The 20,105-nt window shown below is 41.6% G+C and overlaps 1 protein-coding gene across 1 annotated transcript; it reads right to left on the bottom strand.

Moving 5' to 3' along the window:
* Window positions 1-395: 395 nt before the first annotated feature.
* On the bottom strand, window positions 396-19,970 carry LOC103826040 (melanopsin-like). The gene is made up of 9 exons (XM_030239278.2): window positions 19,837-19,970; window positions 17,973-18,106; window positions 16,286-16,489; window positions 15,686-15,857; window positions 13,729-13,884; window positions 12,566-12,673; window positions 6,964-7,138; window positions 4,616-4,765; window positions 396-1,288 (listed from the first exon to the last, which is right to left on the bottom strand). The coding sequence occupies exons 1-9, from the start codon at window positions 19,968-19,970 to the stop codon at window positions 902-904; spliced, it is 1,620 nt and encodes a 539-aa protein (XP_030095138.2). The 3' UTR covers window positions 396-901.
* Window positions 19,971-20,105: the final 135 nt, after the last annotated feature.

Below are 20,105 nucleotides of genomic sequence, written 5' to 3'. Positions count from 1 at the left end.
CTCTGATAAGTGACCTGTAGAAGACATCAGCTGGTTTGTTTTAGAGGAGATGAGAAGAACCTCCTCTAAACAGACAAGTGATATACAGCAGCCAAGGCTTTATTTTTGTCAATGACTTGTCAAGCCAGCTGTGAGCATTCACCCTTTCAATCACAGACGCATTAGGATACATATTTAATCAGGACTGTAACTCTGAAGGTACTCTGAATGCTTCTACAGTACTGTGTGGTTTAGCATATAGCACCTTGCATTTTGACATTTAGGTGACCACGCTAATGCTGAGGTAAAATCCAGATTTCTACCACTAAACTTCCAAGGATTGGAAGCTGGGAATCAGCCACTTCCCAGTGAAAAACCACCAGTTTCTTATGTTTAGCACGCTGCCTATTTAAAAAATAAAACACAGCAAAAACACTGCTGAGAATGATTGGATTAAACTCTGGTTGAGGTCATGTAGCCATCTGCCTTACTGCTGGGGCTGGTGGAAGCTGTGGTCTCATGGTGCTTCCCATGGCTGTGCAGAGCAGAGCTGCCAAAACAGGAATGCTGCTCCATGTGCAGATAGCAGAAGCATTCAGCAGCTGACCCTGCTCTCAGTCGTTTCCCCTGCTGCTGGCACCCCCATCAGTGGCAACAGATCAGGCAGCCTCTTTGACCAACACCACTCGATCGTGCTGCCACATCTTCCACTGCTCATTTCCTGCAGCACAATCTGAAAGAAAGCCTGTTTCCATGCCAGAGCTGGTTTGGACAAAGATAAATCTGGAGGCTGCCTAGTGACTACTATATAAACATACAAAAAAACCCTGATGATCTAACCTACAAGGCTTCAATTATTTGGTATAATTAAGTGGAGAAGATGCCAAGAAAATAATTACCGGAAAGTTTTCTTTTGACAATCTTAGGATAGAAATTTCTCAACAGCTTCAAGGAACTCCATGGATGAGCTAAGCTCTTCCAAGTCCAGCAGATTTCCCTTTTTGTCATGAAAGTGGAATAATTCAGTCTCTTCCTCTTCCAGTTCTTCCCGAAACAGACTGGTCTCTGAGGTAGGAATGATGATGATGCGAGGGACTGCATTGCTAGTGAGAGAATCCACAACTCCATTCACTTGACTTCCTTGAGTTGCCATATGGGAAGTACTTGAGTCTCCACTGGTGACACTGCTGCTATTCAATCTGACAGGCAGAGAAGTTGCTCTCAGGGAGCTGGTCATGAGTGGTGCAGAAGGACTGGGTAGGACAGGCTGCCCAAGCACCTTCTCCAAACAGCTGGAGGAGAGCGAAACCTGGAGCAAAGACATAAGATTTAGCATTGTCAGACACCATGGGGCTGTGGAAAACAATATTTGGAATATTCATTGCCACTAGTCAATATCTGAGCCACCAGGCCAATTTTCTAAATACTTGAATCATTAACTTGAAGGAAAATCATGATATGCTATATGTACTGCTTGGAAAGCAGAATGTTAAATGGAGCAAAAGAAGATGTAGCAGAGACTGAAAAGAAGGAAAAAAGAAGAAGAAGAAAACAAAAGCTCATACTTATTTAATGACTTATTTAATCATTAATGAAATGGTATTACTCAATTTTTAACACATCTTAGGGTATCAGGGTACTAGATTTTTGCACTTCTCTCTCTTTTAATGGAAGAGATGTCAGATAAGACTCAAGTACACCTCATTCTTTATTTTTCTAAAATTTTTTCAACCTTGTAACAATCTCTGTCTCTCTCCAAATGGCTCCTGATACTACCTCAGGGAAGTTGGTGGCCTTGCATTCACAGATTGGAAAGTGCTTCCTCCAAGAAAGAAGCAATAAAGACTTCCTTTGCAAACAATTTCTTATCTGCCCATTTTGAGAGAATTCTCTTCTAACTTGGCTCTGATGGCAAGGCCTCTGTGTTCTTTCCATAAGTCTTGTGCACAGTGTGCAGTTCAGAGTCAACTACGTAAACTTTGAAAGCATCAGTTAATATTCAAATACACAGGCAAGGGAAGGCATAAGTAATCAGTTTTGGCTTCTTTAAAAAAATGACAAGGTGGTAAAACCACTGTGTCAGATGGAAAGATAAGCTAGAAGTCCCTCCTTTCTAGAGAAAACCAATATTTAAAGTAAAATGCAGGTTCTACTTCATTTGCAGGTGAATTCTTATAGGTCTGTGTCATTCTACTCCACAAGCAGGAATCACTCACAAATCCATACTGATAATGATTTCTCCAGCTGCTCTACCTACCAAGCGGAGGGAAGCACACTGTGCTAAAAAAAGTGGTTTAAATCAGTGTGACAGAGAAGAAAAGTCCATTCTTCCACATGAAAAGTAATAACAGAATGAAAAAATCCAACTCCAAAGCCACTCCTCCCAGTTTCAAGTGCTGTTTACACTGCAACAGAAGGATAGGTTTCTTTTGGATGTGGCTGGCACAACACCCACTTACAAGTTTTTTTAATAGTTTTCACATTGGGTAATTCCCTTGAAACAAAACCTGGATTCAGAGGGGACATTTGATCACTCTTCTTTGAAATCAAGTATCCAAATCCACATTTTAATACTTCCAGAAAACCCTCTTCACTGCCATGTTAAATTTCCAGATGTCAGCCTACATCAAGTTTGTTACTATCATAACTGAAGTAAGTCATGGGGCTGGATCATATCTTTGTGGCAGCAAAGAAAACAGTCACAGGCATTTTTATGCTTTGGAATGCACCAAGCCTGGGACACTGACTGGCTTGTCCACAACTGAGTGTTTCGGAGTAATCTAATTGGAATTCCATCAAAGACAATCCAGTAATGCCATTAAAACCTTAAAATAAATATAAAAACTGCATTGGTGCTTATTTAGGGTTTGTTGGGGTTTTCTTTTTTTTTTTTTCCCCTTGAGGATAAATGGGTGGTCTCATTGTGAAACACTCTCACTGAGCCTGAGAAATAAATATTTACTCGGATAGTATGAATAGCGATGCATTGCATTGAGCTGCAATGAACACACAAAGGATCTTCACAACACACAGAAGCCTCTGCTGAAAACAGTGAGAAAAGCAAATGAGGCTTTGAACATTCCATGTAAATAAACTCCTCATAGCTCAGTGAATGCCACTGAAAGTCTAAAGTGTTATTTATCAAAATAATTCAAGAGATGTCTTTCAAAGGCAAAGTATAGCACATGAGCCTTCTTGTGGGCTACACATTTGCTAAATTCCAGATACAGATATATTTCTTTGATTACTGATCTGTTTATGCAGACCATCTGAGATTTACTTCCCTTCTCCTTCCTTGTGAGACCAAAAGCCAGTGATTCTCCAGAACCTGGAGACAATATCCTTTGCCACTTGGCTACAACCTTGGACACACCTGGCTCCTGACAGAACTAAGCAGTACAACTAAGTAGTAGATTTGAGCCCATGTTGCTTGATACATTTGAAGCTGCTGTTTTTCCTCCAATACTGCTCACAACAGTTACAGGGAAAGAACAAGGTTTCTCAGGGCTTGATCTTAATGACACACATGAAAGAAGACAGGACAGAGGCATGCAGGAACTGGGTCATTGGGTGGCTAGAAATCTTCAGAGCAGTTCCTGCTTTAAACTATGCTGTCTCTAGACAATTACCATCAGATCTGGAAGGGAGCACTGGTGACAGAAGCAGATGCTGTAGCTGCCCAAGGTGTGGGTGTTTGTCCACATGCACTAGAGTAACCCCATGGAAGGAGGTTACTACCCCTTCATCAAAAAAGGGGTGTTACACAATCCAGGCACACACAGGGGATTGTAAACCACATCAGTCTTTCCCTGGAAAGGCAGCACTGGTGTATGCCTGACACTGTGACGCCCATACAAGAACTCATTTGGAAACTGGTGTTACAATCTGGCAGAAGCTGAAGCTGATTCATGGGTACCTACTGCTCCCATCAGGGAATGGGGTGCTCCTCAAAAACAGGACAGCAAACCTCAGTGGTTTGGCCAACGAGGGTGATGCCTCCACAGAGGATGCACTGAGTACTCACCATCTGCTCTTTCAGTGAGGGAAGGGTGGCAGCTGCCAGACTCTCCCACCCTTAGGGAGAAATGGGAGTTTCTTTCTCATCTTCCCCCTCAACAAAAATAAAACATTTTAATGTACACTGAAAAGAAGGAAAAGGGTGGCTTCTATCATGTCAAACTCATTTTTGCAGACTTGACTTTACTCTAAAAGGAGACTGCCACAGTATGGACACAAGGACCATGATGGACAGAACCAAAGCTGGGGTAGATTAAAAGGGAAAGAACTCATCTTCTTCCATCTGATGCTATTGACTATGCCTTAATGCAGCTTCAGAGCTATAAGCACAGCTGGCTTTCCAAAACCAGGCAAATATTAGTGAAAAAAGTTAAATAGGCATTACTGGCACTCTCATTTGTCACACAGACATGCAAAAAAAATTAAAAAAGAAAAGGAAAAAAAAAGAAAGGAAGAAAAGAAATAACAGCAAGGAGAAAGAGGATGTTGGAATCAGTATAAATAAAGCCCACAGATGAAACAGATGGGCGTAAAGGCTGAATTATCATTCCAGAGATGATGCACTGCAGCAAGATTAGTACTAAAATGGAGAGTCCTCAGCTGAGACTTTTTTCTGTACCTTTTGGGCAGCGGCTGCATCGCAGCTGCAGGTCTTTGGGAGCAGGTCTCTCTTCTCTTGGCTCAGACTTGTGGAGAAAGAATGACTTCGGCGAGGCTTCAGCTTCTCTTGAGCTGGCTCCACAGGGTCAAGCTCTACATTGCTCCAGGTCTAATCACAAATTGATGAAGGATTTCAGACAGTTGCATCCTTTCTGAAATTCTTGTAAGTTCTCAAACTCTAGCAAAACCCATGCACATTCAAAGAAGAATAAAGCCATTCTAACAAGTCTCATACTCAACACTCCACTGTGGGGAGGCTTTATTTTCAGTCTTGTCACTTTCCCTGGATTATTTTGCTTGCTGACCAAAAATAAAACCAACTTGGAAATAATGAAAATTTATTTAAACTCTTTTCACCCTTTTTTATCTCATTGCTTATGCTACACTTACACCTGCAGAGGATCTGAATTTTAAAGATAGGAGCCAATACAATCAATCTGTTTAACATGTCTTGTGGCATTCTGTGTGACCACCAGCTGATACAAAATCATGGAAATGGACAGATCCAAAACCACATTTGCATACACCCCAGCAGAATATCCAGAACACCCAGGGCTTCTCAATCTGCATGAGCTTGCTGGTTCTACAAACCCTCATTAGTACTTGGGAGACAGTGGCTGACCTTTGCTCTAGTTTTCTAAGAGCATGTCAGTAATGAAGCACAAATGGGAGACTGCAAAAGTGCTGTTCCCTTTACAGGCTTGGGGTAAGGCTGTCTGTCATCCCTTACTTTGTGGTGACTGATTGAGTATCAATGATAAAATCATTCCACTCCAACACCAGCTTTTAGATATGGATAGACAGAGGCCAGACCTGCAGACAGATAGGGCTCTGCACAAATGGGAAGATAGTAATTCCTCTGTATCACCTTGCACATACATCTGTGTGTGGGCACCTGTTTATTTCCCCTCACCTGTTGAATAAAACTCCTTGAATGAAACATTCCTTGACATGAATCACAAATAAGTTTGTTCCCTTCACTAACATGTACACAACACACATAAAAAAATGTTGCTGACAACAGCTGCATCTTTTACCGTGTTCCTGGTGTCATTTCTTCCCCATCAATGTTTTATTGGAGCCTTCCAAAATTTCAGTCAGTCCTGCTATCATGCCAAAGCCATCAGGCTTAGCTTTTATTTCAGCAGCTGCTGTTTCAGCTAAAACCTCTACAGCTGCACCGAGCTGTCAGTTGCCCCAAAGGACAATTGCCTTTGGCTGCATCAACTCAGCACAGCACAGTGCTGTGCACTGCTAACAGCAGGGGTTTCAAATGAGACTCCTAAGCCAAAGCTGTGCTAAAAGCTGAAGCCTCCCACCCTCATTATCTTGTCTATTTAAGCAGCACCTGCATCAAAATACATGCAATAACCTGCTAACATGAGCAAACCAAAACCAAGTAGTGACCATCAGTGAAGAACAGAAAGCTTCTTGGATTAGGATGATGCAGCTGAAATTACTTCATTTGGTACCAAAGGAGTAATGAGAGAAAAAATAGGTTTTGATACATAAAGGTATAAAAGATATACCTAAGATTTATAATTTTGTGAGAGGTTACTGGTGGCAGCTGTCACTCTGGGAGGTTTCTGATGCCCAAACTGAGGGGGAGCAGCACAGGTCCCCAGGAGGGCCAGCTCCAGCCCAGACATTGCTGTGGCTGCCATCCCCCCAAGGAGCCACCTTCCCAGCACCTTTGCAGGCAGACAGCTTCTTGTGACTGTGAACAGTGTCAAGGGATTCTTTTGTTTCTATCTCACTCAGTCACCAGCCTTACTGATACTTGGGGTATGTTCCTACAAAACACCCCACCACGTTCAAGGGGCAGGAGCCTTCCACTTCTCATGGTTAAAATCCAGGTAAAGAAGTCAAAAATTTCCCATCCTACACAAAGCGGACTTATTCTAAAATAATAAGAGAGCTTTTGGATAAGTTATAAAACTTTGGATGGAAGATTGTTTTCTTGTCCTCCAGGCCATCGAGATACCTAACATAGCCAGTAGTTGGTGACACAGGGAGTGTCTGACAATGGCTCTTTTTAGTTCACATTAAAGATTTAATCTGAACATCCTTGGTCCAGCAGGCATCAGAACACAAATATGCTGGCCTGAATGTTTTTTCTGATCATAAATTATCATCCATGAACTTCCAGCTTTGCAGAAATGACCTTACATGACAAAAAAATTTAGCTACACTCTTCCCCTTCCCTTTTCTGTTCTCTAATTTTGAATATGTATTTATAGTGTTGCTTATTTAGAGTCTGAGAAATGTTATACTCACTTTCTTTCATGGAAACAAGAAAAAACTTACAGCTTCTCCAGTAGAAACAGAGGAAACACAAGTGCTCTTAGTCCTGCCAGCAAGAGAGTGGTGGCTGCAGAGAGAGGTCCTGAAGGATGACTCATTTATGGATCCCCTCAGCAGGTCATTCTTTGATATTCTTATCAGGAACCTCAAGCAGGGAACAGCTTTGTGGATGGTTTTTCTGAGGGAAAATGTGAGAAGAAAAAAAAAGCCAAACCTGTCACACTGTGGACAAGGCTTTGAAATTCATGTGGTGAAAATGCTGTCTCTTTCCATCACCTCAACACAGCTTCTGTTATGATTAAGGGGGTCTTAAAGATTACATGCAAACAGCACAGTAGCTGGTGCAAACAACTCAACAGGCTGAAAAGAAAATAACAGGTCCTTCTGGGCCTTGTGTCAAAACACACACAAAAGAGCTGCATAGGTAAGTGATAAGAATTGAAAATATCTTGAAGAGCATGATTGCATATGGTTTATTTAAAATGTTAACCCAGAAAACTTCTGGGCTGGTTGGTAAATGGTCTTCACTGTGCAAAGACACAGAAAGAGTGGAAACAAGGGAAGAGGAAGAGGGCCAGAAGAATCAGATGTTGTTAATTATTTGTACCACAGCTACTGTAAAGTCCTATTGAAAATTAACACCGTACAAGCATTGAGGAGAAGGATGGTCTAGACCCCAAATCTGCCTTATTCATTAAATAATAATCTCAGTCTAAATAGGCTCTGTGTGAGTCTATTTCTCCTGACTCCAGCTGTGGCCCTGCATGGAGCAGAAGAGTCCAAAAGCCTCCCCTGGGCAATGCCAGCTGGCTTTTCTCCTCACAGGTCAATACTGGTCAGAACACTTCATTTGGTGTAACACTTCCCCAGCATTACCCAATCCATTATTTAAGCCCAACAGATGAAGCTAATGAGGACTAAAAACTAAATGAACAAGTCAAGAAGTGAGGCATCAGCAAGGCATATGGCAAGGAACTGATGCAGGGGACCACAGATCGCTGGGGGATGTCAGTACATTGACTTGACACTGAGATGCAAGTCAAGCAGATGCATATTGTAAAGTATATTGTATTTTGTTTCTATATTTACCAGGTCTGTTGAATAACCAGGACATTTTAAATCATCATTTCTGTTCTCACAAAAGATCACTCGTGTTAAAATTGAAGAGACATGAAATGAGGTCACTTGCTTGTGATCAGGAAAAGAAACCCAGCACCACCAAACCTCAATATCTGGCATCATCACCACGCTCTGAATAGTTCTGCCTCTCTTTCCTCTGTAGTTTCAAAGGCAAGTGAACAGCAGCTCTGTGTCTGCTCTGGAGATGAGGACTGAAAAAAGCTGTCTGCACCATCATTCCTGATCCTGCCCAGATGCCTGTTGGTGGCCAGAGAGGGCCCACTGAACTGCTTGGGGCAGAAGGCTGCTCACATGGTGCTGGGTAAAAAAGATGGTTGATGCTGTGCACAAAATAAAAGGCCCTGAGAAAGGGTTACAGGACACGAGAAAATGTCAAGCCCCCATAAATTTCCTTTCAGGCTGAAGACCTCAGTCTGGTGCTGAAAAGCAGCTGCCAGCTTTTTTCCCCAGCTAAGCTGAACTACTTCCCTCTGACAAATTCAAGTTTGTGTAAGATACACCATCCCATTTATTAAATGGGGTTCAGCACAGAGGTCTCCTAATGATGGAGATTCAGGAAATAGATGTCTGATGGTGAATTTTCAAGGAAAACATATGAATGTCTTGAGCGACCAGAATTTCTATTTTACTAATATTTGGGAGGAGTATTGAGGGACATTTTGCTGGCTGGGATCAAAGTACAGATTTTGAAGGGAGTTTTAATATTGTATGTGTGAAATAAGAGGCATAAGCTGAGGTACTTATTTAATGATATTCCTATAATCTGAAATAAAAGAGTCACCTAAACTGACTCTTATATAGTAAGAGTAATATAGTAATTGCAAGCAACTTTTAAAACAATACAGAAATTCAAAGTTATTTGTGATTATTCATAATTTATGTTGTAGGAGTTTTGAACCAATATTTTTTCTGTAATTCTGCTTTGCTTGGGAGCCAGTTGGAAACATGGAGTTGCAGAATTTCCTGTTGCTGTGAAAGAATGATTCCAAACCCAAAAACTTTCAAAATGTAAGGGAGTTTCTGCAACAACTTTAACACAGCAATGTGTTATTGTGGAACACAGTGACAACACACAAGTTGCTAAAGATGTAAAAGCTTTCTTCCCCACAAAAGAGCATTTCACAAATTAAAATTTTGAGTACATTCCTCACTTATATTTGTTTACTCCTGTGAGTCCTGTTGAGAGGTGTTATTCTCCTTTCTGCTGGTAGGTAATGAGTGGGCAGGGGGGTGGGTAGGTAAGGAGGAATATAACAAACTCTCAAACCAGCTCTTAGAAGCCAAGTGCTAGCACAGAGGTCATTGTTACATTTTCAGTTACATTCACTATAGTGTACCTTTTTTTTTTTTTCCTCCATTGTTTAAGGTAAGGAAACCCCACCAAAAGGCTTGGTTTTGTTGGGATTTTAAGATGTGCAGTGTCAGGAATTCTCTGTGCAAAAAAGCATCTTGTTTTGCTAGTGGATTGAGTTGGATTTGAACAATTTTGATCCTGATTTCTGGATGCCTCCTTCTAGAAAGATTTGGAAAATAGCTTAGATGTAATTTGGTTCAGTAGTTCCAATATAAAATGACAAATTATCCCCTGCTCAAACCCTTAACCCTTTGGCCTGAACAGACTGGCCCATTTATCTGTGCTTGAATAAATTACTTTCAAGGCATAATGTGAATAATTAGAAGATTTGGAAATTATCCAGAAACAATAACCTTAACATATATATTCATTATTCACTGTTTAAGCAAAATTGGTCCTGCCAACATATTTTTACCAACTGACTTATTAGTGTACTGTAGGGTTTTTTCAGTTTTGAAACTGCATTCTTGATTCATCACAAGGGACACAATATTACTTCTTTTCCTGACTGGATTGCTCCCAAGTGCATGAAATGTCTTCACAAATCCATAAAATTTTCTCCTGTTGATATGTCTAGAAATACAGATTAGAAAGCAGGGGGAAAAATAAAACAAGATAAAAACAATATACTTATAAAGAAAATGTCTGAAAGCTTGTTGTGGACTCCAGTGGTTTTTTTAACAGTCTTAAGAAGCCAATGCTGATAGGAAAAAGACTGACTGAAGCAGTTCACTTCACAGAGCCATAGGATGGTGTTCGCTGGAAGGGATCTTAAAGAACCTTAAAGACCATCCAGTTCCAAGCCTGATGCCGTGGGGAGGGACACCTTCCACTAGACCAGATTGCTCAAAGCCCTATCCAACCAGGCCTTGAACACTTCCAGGGAAGCATCCCCAGCTTCTCTGGGCAACATGGTCCTTGTAAAAATAATAAACTGAACACAATACCTTTGGTTATGAAACAAATAATGGGTACTAAACACATCAGCCAGCCATCAAAACTTCTCACTGAACATCTGCAACCCATCAGAAACTAGGCATTCTCCTACTCTAAACTAAAATGCTCTGCAGACTTCAAAAACCTCAGATAGTTTTTGAAGGATGCAAAAAGGTATTGTGATAGCAGACATTTTCAAACAAAATATGTCTCCAAAATGGAGAAACAGGGATTTGGCAGATGGACCCCTCAGTGGAAAAGGAGCTGTCTGGGTGGTCACACCCAAAGAGTTGTGGTCAGTGCTCAGTGCCCAGGTGGAGCTCAGTGAGAGTGGTGACCTCAGGGCTGGGTGTTGGGACCAGCCCTGTTTAACATCGCTATCGGTGACAGGGACAGCGGGATCAGGAGCATCCTCAGCAGGTTTGGTGATGACACCAAGCTGTGTGGTGTGGCTGCCACCCTGGAGGGAGGGATGGCATCCAGAGGGACCTGGACAGGCTAGAGAGGGGAGCCCAAGGGAACCTCAGGAAGTTCAGGAAGGCCAAGTGCAAGGAGCTGTGTGTGGGTCAGGGCAATCCCGAGCACAAACACAGGCTGGGCAGAGAATGGACTGGGAGCAGCCCTGCCCAGAAGGACCTGGGGGTGCTGGTGGGTGAGAGGCTGGGCATGACCCAGCAATGGGCACTCACAGCCCAGAAAGCCAAATGTGTCCTGGATCATGTCCTGCATCCAAAGCAGCGTGGGCAGCAGGGGAGGGAGGGGATTCTGCCCCTCTGCTCTGCTCTGCTCTGGTGAGACCCCACCTGCAGGGCTGCAACAGCTCTGGGGTCCCAGCACAGGAAGGACATGGACCTCTTGGAGCATGTCCAGAGGAGGCTGTGAAGATAACCAAAGGGCGGGAGCACCTCTCCTCTGCAGATAGGCTGAGGGAGTTGGGCTGATCAGCCAGGAGAAGAGAAGGCTCTGGACAAGGCCTTACAGCACTTTCCAGTGCCTGAATGAGGGCTATAGGAAAGCTGAAGAAGTATTTCTCACAAGGGATAGGACAAGGGGGAATGGCTTTAAAAAGAGGGAAGGGTTAGATTGGATATTAGGAAGAAATTTACCATGATGCTGGTGAGGCTCAAGAACAGGCCACCCAAAGAAGCTGTGGATGTCCCATCCCTGGAAGTGTTCAAGGCCATGTTGGATGGGGTTTTGCACAACCTGGTCTTGTGGAAGGTGTCCCTGCCCGTGGCAGGTGGTGAGAACTTGATGATACTTAAGGTCCCTTCCAACCCAAACCATTCTATGATTCTATAGAATTATAGGGTGAAAGGTTTTCACCCTTTTTGAGCAAGTTTTGACCAGCCTTCTGAGAAACTTCCACTTTTCTTACAACCATACTGTCATGCAAGAGACATTCTAAACAATAAACTCAATTTCCAAATCCCAAGTCTGAGTTGTCAGGCAATGGAATTTACCAGCTTTTCCACTTCTTGGGTGAAATGAGCCTCATACCAATGACTAATCCTGCCATCTAGTGGTATTTATGCATTTATCACATTTACCACCATGGCATCCCCATGTCTTCTCAGAACTTTCGACACAGCATCACTTTGTGGTAACTACGCTTTGGAAGACTTGCAAAAAATTCTACAGGTATGATGGATAGCAGTTCTGTTACAAGTATATCCCCTTGTTGGAATAAAGTATTTTTTGCCGCCAGTGTCCCAAATTTTTTGTGAAAAAAAGCTTCAGAAAACCAAACCTTGAACATATGCATATTGAGCTGCTTGAATTGGTATGGATGTGATTTTTTGAGCCTTGCTGGGATTTTTTCTCTAGAGAATGCTCTGTAGGGGCTGACTCTAGTATGATGAAAGGTGACCTGAGCATCATCTTCTCCTCCTGTCGGTCATGGAGTTGTGCAGTTCCACAGGGCAGAGCAGGGCTCTGAGGGAGAGGAAAGGTGGAGGGAAAAACTGTTCTCTTTTGGCAACTCCCCAGGCCATATCTGGAGCTGCCATGTGCCAGCTGGGTCTGACCCCTGGGAGCCCATCATGGCCTGGTCAGCACAGGAACATGGAACATGCAGTGCACAGGGTGAGGCTGAAGGAATGAGGGTGGTTTGCTCCATGTAAAAGATCCACAATTGCATGTACAGTTATACACATACCTATACATTTACTGTACCTGTATCTTGGGTGAATTATTGCATAAATGATGGGGTTGTAGATTGCAGAAGCTTTGGCAATAACTGCTGGCACAGATTTGGAATATGGTGTTAGGCTGTTGCCTCGACTAAAACAAAGCAAAAACATTACACACAGCTATGCCAAGGATTACATGGATATTACATTACTAAAATACTATATTACTCTTTAAGATTGGTTTTGTGCTATTATCTTTTTATAAGAAATTTTATAAGAAATACACCTATAAAGTTGATTCATTACAATGATTTCTTTGCTCAGAGGAAAGGTTTGAATTTAACAGCATGTACTTGGTTTCATTCATTCAAAGACCAAAGACATGCAGCAAGTAATTATAGGATGACTAGGAACACAAAGAATCATCTCCTCTGTTTCTGCAAAAGACAAAAATAAAGAAACCCAAAACCCCAACAAAAGAATTCCCATTGTGGCCATCTGGGAAAAGTGAATGGCAATAGAAAAATCAAACCTAAAAATCTTTCAGCAGCAGCATGTGTGCTGCCAACAATGTGTGTCAGTGACTCAGTTCCAAACACTGTAGAAGGAAGAGAGGACTGGAAGTGGTTTGAAACCAATATTTCCCTTTAGACTTCAGGCTCCCACAGCCAGTCAGGTGTGACCAATGTCAGTGCAACATAAGCACAGTCAATATCACGGTATCACAGAATGGTTTGGGTTGGAAGATACCATAAAGATCATCCAGCCCAACCTCTCTGCCATGGCAAGGACATCTTTCATTAGATGAGCTTGCTCAAAGCCCCATCCAACCTGGTCTTGAAGAGAAGAACATGCATTGACAACACAATGTTGTGAAAAATGGGTGGAGGAGAGAGCAGTGGATGGAAGGAAGGAGGGTATTAGAAGATAAAGGAGGTAACTCTTCCAATTTATACAAAGAAAGCATCATGTGGGAGAGAAAACATTGTGTACCAAATATTAAAACTAAAAAGTCATAATAGTTTCAAAATGCATAGACAAATAATCCCTTTTCTGCTTTATTCACAAGGATATAGTGAAGAATGAATATCAGCTATAATGTAGTAATTATTTAAGACCCATTCAAAAAGGAGATTTGCCTCATGTGGATGATAGTACTGATCTTATTTGCTTAACCCCTGCTGTTTGGATTCCTCTTCCACTTACCCTGCCCAGGCAATCAAGGTGACACAAGCATATGGAGACCAGGACAAGACAAACACAATGATGACCACAAAAGCAATTTTTGCCAGCTTCCACTCATTCTTCATGGACTGAGAGAGGTAGGATTTCCGGCTGCAGGACCCCAGCTTTTCAACATCTCTGTAAGGGGGGAAAATACAGATATTTCAGAAGGATAATGAAAAAAGTAATACCTCTAATATGTTCTCAGCAATATTCAAAATTAAGTAAATTTTTTATTTCGCCACTCTTACTGTTCTATTCTCCTCTGATATTTAAAAACTCTGGAAGGTAATTAATGTGGTTGCAAGTGTTGTGTTTGCTGTGTGACTGAGCCAGAACCCCTGGGACTACAGGACAGGACTGCTGTGTCCTTATCCCTAACATGAGGAGGGTTTCAAGTTGCAAAGACACAAAAATTGGTGTCTCTTGCCCTGTGTTGCTTTTAGAGGTGGAGTAAGAAAAGGCACAGCTGGTTGGGAAAATCAAGACTTATGTCTTTTCAAGGAAGGACCAACATGCAGAAATTCCAGTTCATGAGGTAACACAGGCTGGAATACCCTGATAGCTTTGAGAAACCTGTCTCAAACACTTTCAAGGACATTTTTACTTACCTGTAAATTTATTTCTTAGAGAGTATTTTCAGTGGGAGGTACAACAGGCAGTCCTAATATTTTTGTTATGAAAAAATCAAATTCTCTTCTCACACCAAACACCCCACATTTTATTTTAAATGTTTTATATAGGTAGGCATTTTATATTCTTTAGTAGAGAAATAACAAATTTTACATATTAGTGTTGTTGAATGGAGATATATTTCAGGCTGAAGACATTAATTACCAACCAGAAGGGTAACAAAGTCTCTGCTGGCACACTGTAAATATAGAACAAAATCAAAGAAACATAGAATGGCCTGGGTTGGAAGGGAGCCTAAAGATCATCTAGTTCCAGCATGCCTGCCATGACCAGAGACAGCTTCAGCTAGACCAGGGTGCTCAAGGCTCCATCCAGCATGGCCTTGCAAAAGGCATAGAAAAAGCTTATGTCCACTGTGCTCCATGGGTGTACAAGGATGCACTCCTTTGCTTGGTATCAAGTATATATACACAAAGCACAATAAAAACCAAGACAAAGGCCAAAAAATGGAGTTCAGAAAGAACTTCATTTTAGGCATATATAAATGTACTTATGAAAAAGGAATTTAGGCTTATGAAGCAAAATGATTTCAACAAGTGCCTGCACACAGGAGCAGAGAAAAGCCATCAGAACTGATGACGCAGTTGAGCAGCAGGAAGGACTCACAGCACCAGCTGGTGCAGGATTGGACCAAAGATAAGCCATGTGCTCATTAGCACAAAAATAACTGATAGAATGATGTTACAGATTTACAGATCTAACACCCGGCTGATTTTTCATTTCAAATACAGGCCAAAAATTCTTTGGGGAAAAACATATGAGCAAGCATAGCCAAATATTGTGCATGTAGCTGTGATGCTTGAGTGAAGCACCATGGTTTTTGGGATGCTTGCCTTAAATAAAACTGTCAAAAAATATGAGGACTGTTTTGTTTACAGAGCTGCTCAAAGACAGATGATTCCCCCATTACTACATGTTTTTTATTATCCCTTGAGGCTGAAAACTGCTGGAATACACAAGGACATTGTTTCTTGTAGTGCAAATCTGAAATGCAAATAACTCAATCCAAGTGTCTGACGTACCACTAATTACTACAGTGGAATAAGATTAGAACCACCAGAGACTTCTACTCTGAAATTCATATATCCATTCCAGTTTTAAATTGACAAAAAATAGTTCTCCTGTTCCAGCTGTCAATTTCAATTCAGACTAATTTTTAATTCAGATTTTTCTGCAGCTAAAGAAATGGAGAAAATCTCCTGTTACACAAAAAGGGATATGTACTTCTTTCAGCTATATTGCTTACCTGCCAGTACGCCTTATGGCCAGGAACATCGATAAATAGCAGTGGAATATTATTACCAGGGGGATAAAAAACACACAGCAGCATAAAATCATGGTGTAGCTTCTGTTTGCAGGGGAGTAGGTTACATAGTCCCATGTACAGGATATCATCAAGCCCTCAGGCACATAGGAACCTGTGGAATTCACGGAACACGTTATTCACACATGCACCCAAAGATAGAGCAGGTGCTGATGCAGCCACTAAGAGCTTAAAACAAACCCTGTCCTGGATCCATGGCCTTCAAGAGCTGTTCCAGCCAAACTACACATCATATATGAGGTCTGAGAAGTGAGTGCCACGTGGAGAGGAGGCCCTGGCTACAGAACTCTCAGGTACACACCTAACACTCCATCTGTAGGTTGCTCTGCTTTAACACACCTGGGTGTAGGGGGGCAGAGGTTTGTGCAGTGCAGCTGGTGCAGATGTGTGCTGCAACAACAAACAATCAGGTGGTGGCAGGGCATCCTCATAAGGACTGAGAAGAAAACTCATTTTTTTACACCCCAAGCAAGACTGCAAAGAGCACAGAGGGAATGCTAGGAGAGAGAGCAGACAACATACTCCAGCCGAGGAGCGGAGCCACGCTCCATCCCAGCGAGTAGAGCCACACCAGGGCGATGACCTGCACGGTGCGTCTCTTGGAGGTCCACTGGATGGACTGCAGGGGCTTTGTGATCACCAGGTAGCGGTCCACAGAGATAGCCAGCAGGGTCATCATCGAGGTTATCCCAAAGAGAGCCCCGCAGAAAGCATACAAGTTACAGCCTGGAGAAAGAAATGGCAATGTCAGGGGCTTTCTTGAAAAGAGGCATGCTTTCTCTCAGAGCTCATAGCAATAAATCTCCCTGGTTTTTTCCCTGCTCAAGTCTTCTCTCTCAATAGAAGCATTTTCACATTTTCATAGTTACTAAGTGTTTATTAGAAAAGAATAAATATAAATAAAATACAAATATATGTATTTAAACTAGTCCTACTTCACAGCAGGCTGCAACTGGGAATGTTTTGTCAATGGAAAACTGCCTCAAAGAAAATCCAATCTAATTAAAGTTATATTTTCCTGGACTGTTGCCCAATATATTGATTTTAACATGCTGCAGCAGACATCTGTCTGTTATTGATGGATGGGTGGTTCAAGAAATGACTTTGGTTTATGTGGCTTAAAAATGCAGAAATGGTTTAAATTTGTTGACTAAGAGACCAACTGTAAAACATAGCTCCGACTCTTATATTTAATGGCAGGACTTTTTAAAAGAACTGACATTTTTTACATGAAACAGACTTCTTAACCCCCTCTGCATTCAGGCACTGCACAACCAGATGGAAAAACTTATGCTGAATTTAATGGAGTAACCTGTGGAAAGATCATCCATTTCTTGAAATCTGGTATTGTCCCATGTGGTTATAGACAAGACCCCACCAGGAGTGACAGGCAGCAAAACCACCAGATCCAACCTTAAAGCAGAATTCTAAAATCTATACAAATAACTTGCAACTAAGGACCAAATCCCACTCAACCCAGATCAAATGCTTCATTTGTGACAGCATGGTAATTTGCACTAATTTTATCTAAGGGGATGAGCAAGACTAAAAATATCTTCAAACTAAGGCAGAGTCCCTTCTGTGCTGCTGAACAGTACATGGTCTCTGGGCTTGCTCCACTGTTGTACAGCCACCAGTGGGTGCAAGTTTTCATCCAAAATATCGTGAGGAGCAACAACCAACATTGAGCCTTCTGAAGTTCTTGCTATACCCACATTTCACCCTTAATTTCAGCATAGATGACCTTTTCTTTCTTGCAGTTGGAAAGAAAGAGGCTTGCATTTGCTGTCCTCAAACAACTACTGTTATTTAAATCTCTTAATTAAATATGATATTCCTCGAAGCATGCCAATGTATATCAGCATACATTTCTAAATAAAAGCAGTAACTAGCCCTCAAAATGATACAGAAAAAATATTTACAACTTACTAAAACTTTTCTTCTTATTTTCAGTCATAACACCTCCCTTACAAGCTAAAGGGTGACATGATTACACGTGGATCTCACCTCCTTCCTTTCCAAAATATGTAAGATAAAAGAATTACAGCTGTAATACAAAACATGTGACATCACACTGACAGACGATGTCTGGGGCTGTGACCCAAGAGATTTGTGCTGCTCTAGCCGTGGCACAAGCCAAGGCTGTCGTGGCTGGAACAGGATGCAGGCAGCGTAAAGCTGGCGAGATGTGAATTAGTGTGAAAAGTACCTATGTCTCCAAGTATCCATTCTCTGTGCAAGCTGTTGACAAAGCACATGGGTGCCTGAGAAGCCGACATCAGGAAGTCGCTCACAGCTAAATTCATTATAAAGTAGTTTTGGGGAGTCCTCAGCTTCTTGTTGCTTAAAAACATGAGAAATACATAGTTTTAAAAAGACAAAGTGGAAAGTTAACTTTATAACTTTGCTTACTAGCAGAAACAAATACTGTCCAGGTTGGAGTCGATGGTTACTTGCAGTGAATCAATTGCTAATCATCGGTCAATTACTGCAGCTACAGCTGAAGTCATTTCAAAATTATTGAAAAGACCAAAGGCCATAAAATAGATTGTTTCCTCTTCAAGCTAAGGAGAGTTTCAGCTGTCTTGATAAATATGGATTTGTTCAGAAGAGCAGTTCCCTAGGAGCGCTGTGATATTGATTGTGCACATGAGCAAGATCCGAAGAAAGTTACAAAGCCAAAGGATCTGCTTTGGTGATACTTTAAAAACTGCTGACCTGAGGTGGTGTGTTGACACCGTTGGCCTGAAGTGGTTGACACACCACTAGCTAAATGACTTTTTGCAAAGTGCTACAGCATGAGCAGAGCACACACAGAGATCTGGAGAAAGTGCTTTTGCTTATAAACATCTCAGAAGAGAGAATGAAGCCTATCAGTTGCAGATGAACAGGCAACATTAAACACCACAACAAGGAGTGTGAAAGCAAAGGTCTGCAAGCAAAGCTTATCCAAGGAAAAGAACTGAAACCTTTCTGATGTGCTTTGCAATATCAATATTTCCAGGTAACATGAATTTCTTTCTTCATGCTAATAAATACTGAAAAAGAAAGTGAGAAAGCCATCTCAGCGCTGCTACAATTCTAATAAATTCTGGGGTCTCAAAACTGTGTGCAAAAACAAAGTAAGATAGAGTGCAGAGTTCATACATTCCCAGGTGCTAATCTGCCCATGCAGATATTCCTGCTTTGACAATTTAATGCTTTTATTACACCAGCTAAACCATACACATGTAAAGAAAAATACAGAGCTTGTGCTGCATTTTAAAAAGTCATGAAGATATCTACGGTTGTGGGGAATTAATTTTCTCTAAATCATATTAGAAGCCGGTTATTCAAAATAACTAATTTATTTGTCTTAAACATTTAAGAATAAGAAAATAATACTTGGTTCATAACCCCACTGGTGTCTCCAGCATTGTAGGGCCCTGCTGCATCATCATGCATAACAACAGCAAGGAGTGAATGCAGAGGATTTTGAAATCCATCATTACATTAAGGGACAGAGGGCAGATGTTTCTTTTTTTCATGAGATTTTTGCATACTGTAGCTGCAGTAGCTTTGGCTGCATATTACTCTGCCAAGAGAGCACACAAACTGACAGAAATCCTATGATCTGCCTGAAGCAGGAAATACACTGGTGCCATGAGCTCATTTCATGTAGCAGATTGCCTTCTTGGTCCTTTCAGGACCACTGGGCTCCTGCAAAGAGAGTCACTGTTTATCAAGTATTTGTGCAAAGGCTGCAGGGTAAGTGAACAAGTCTACAGCTGCGAGACTGTGGTTTCTATCATTAGAAGTATTAAACCATTCTTTAAACTTTCAATTGGAAATTGTTTAGAGAACAACTTTTTTCTCATTTTATTTGATTCTTTAAACCATCAGGAATTTACACTGAGGTTGTCAATGATGCACATGGATGTGTTTTCATCCATGTAGGGTTGCCTTCTTCTCTTTCCCTCCCACATTTGCTGCCATTAGATTTAACCCAAGTGGAAAGCAATGCAGACATCTTGCACATGGGCACAAGTGAAACTCAAGGCCACTCAAATCAACCACAAAAGGAATTTTTGTACCTGTAAAATGCATAGAGGACTAGGAGGTTTCCAATGATGCCAATGGAGCCAATAATGAGCACACACGTTCCTACGGTGTAAAGAACATGACCAGGGATCTCTGCCTTGGTCACAGTGTGTGGCTGGGTACTCATGGTCAAACCCTGAATGGAAAACAGAGGAAAAGGAAAAGTCAGTCCATTTGGGACCTCTTAGTCCATGGAACAGATGCTCAGGCTGTTGGTATTCACTTCCACAGCTTGTGCAAATGAAATACATGCTTCTGAGTT

Source organism: Serinus canaria, chromosome 4, assembly GCF_022539315.1.
Source record: "Serinus canaria isolate serCan28SL12 chromosome 4, serCan2020, whole genome shotgun sequence".
Classification (NCBI taxonomy): domain Eukaryota; kingdom Metazoa; phylum Chordata; class Aves; order Passeriformes; family Fringillidae; genus Serinus; species Serinus canaria.
Note: the sequence above shows the minus strand (reverse complement) of the source record. Positions and strands in the feature narration are given on the sequence as shown.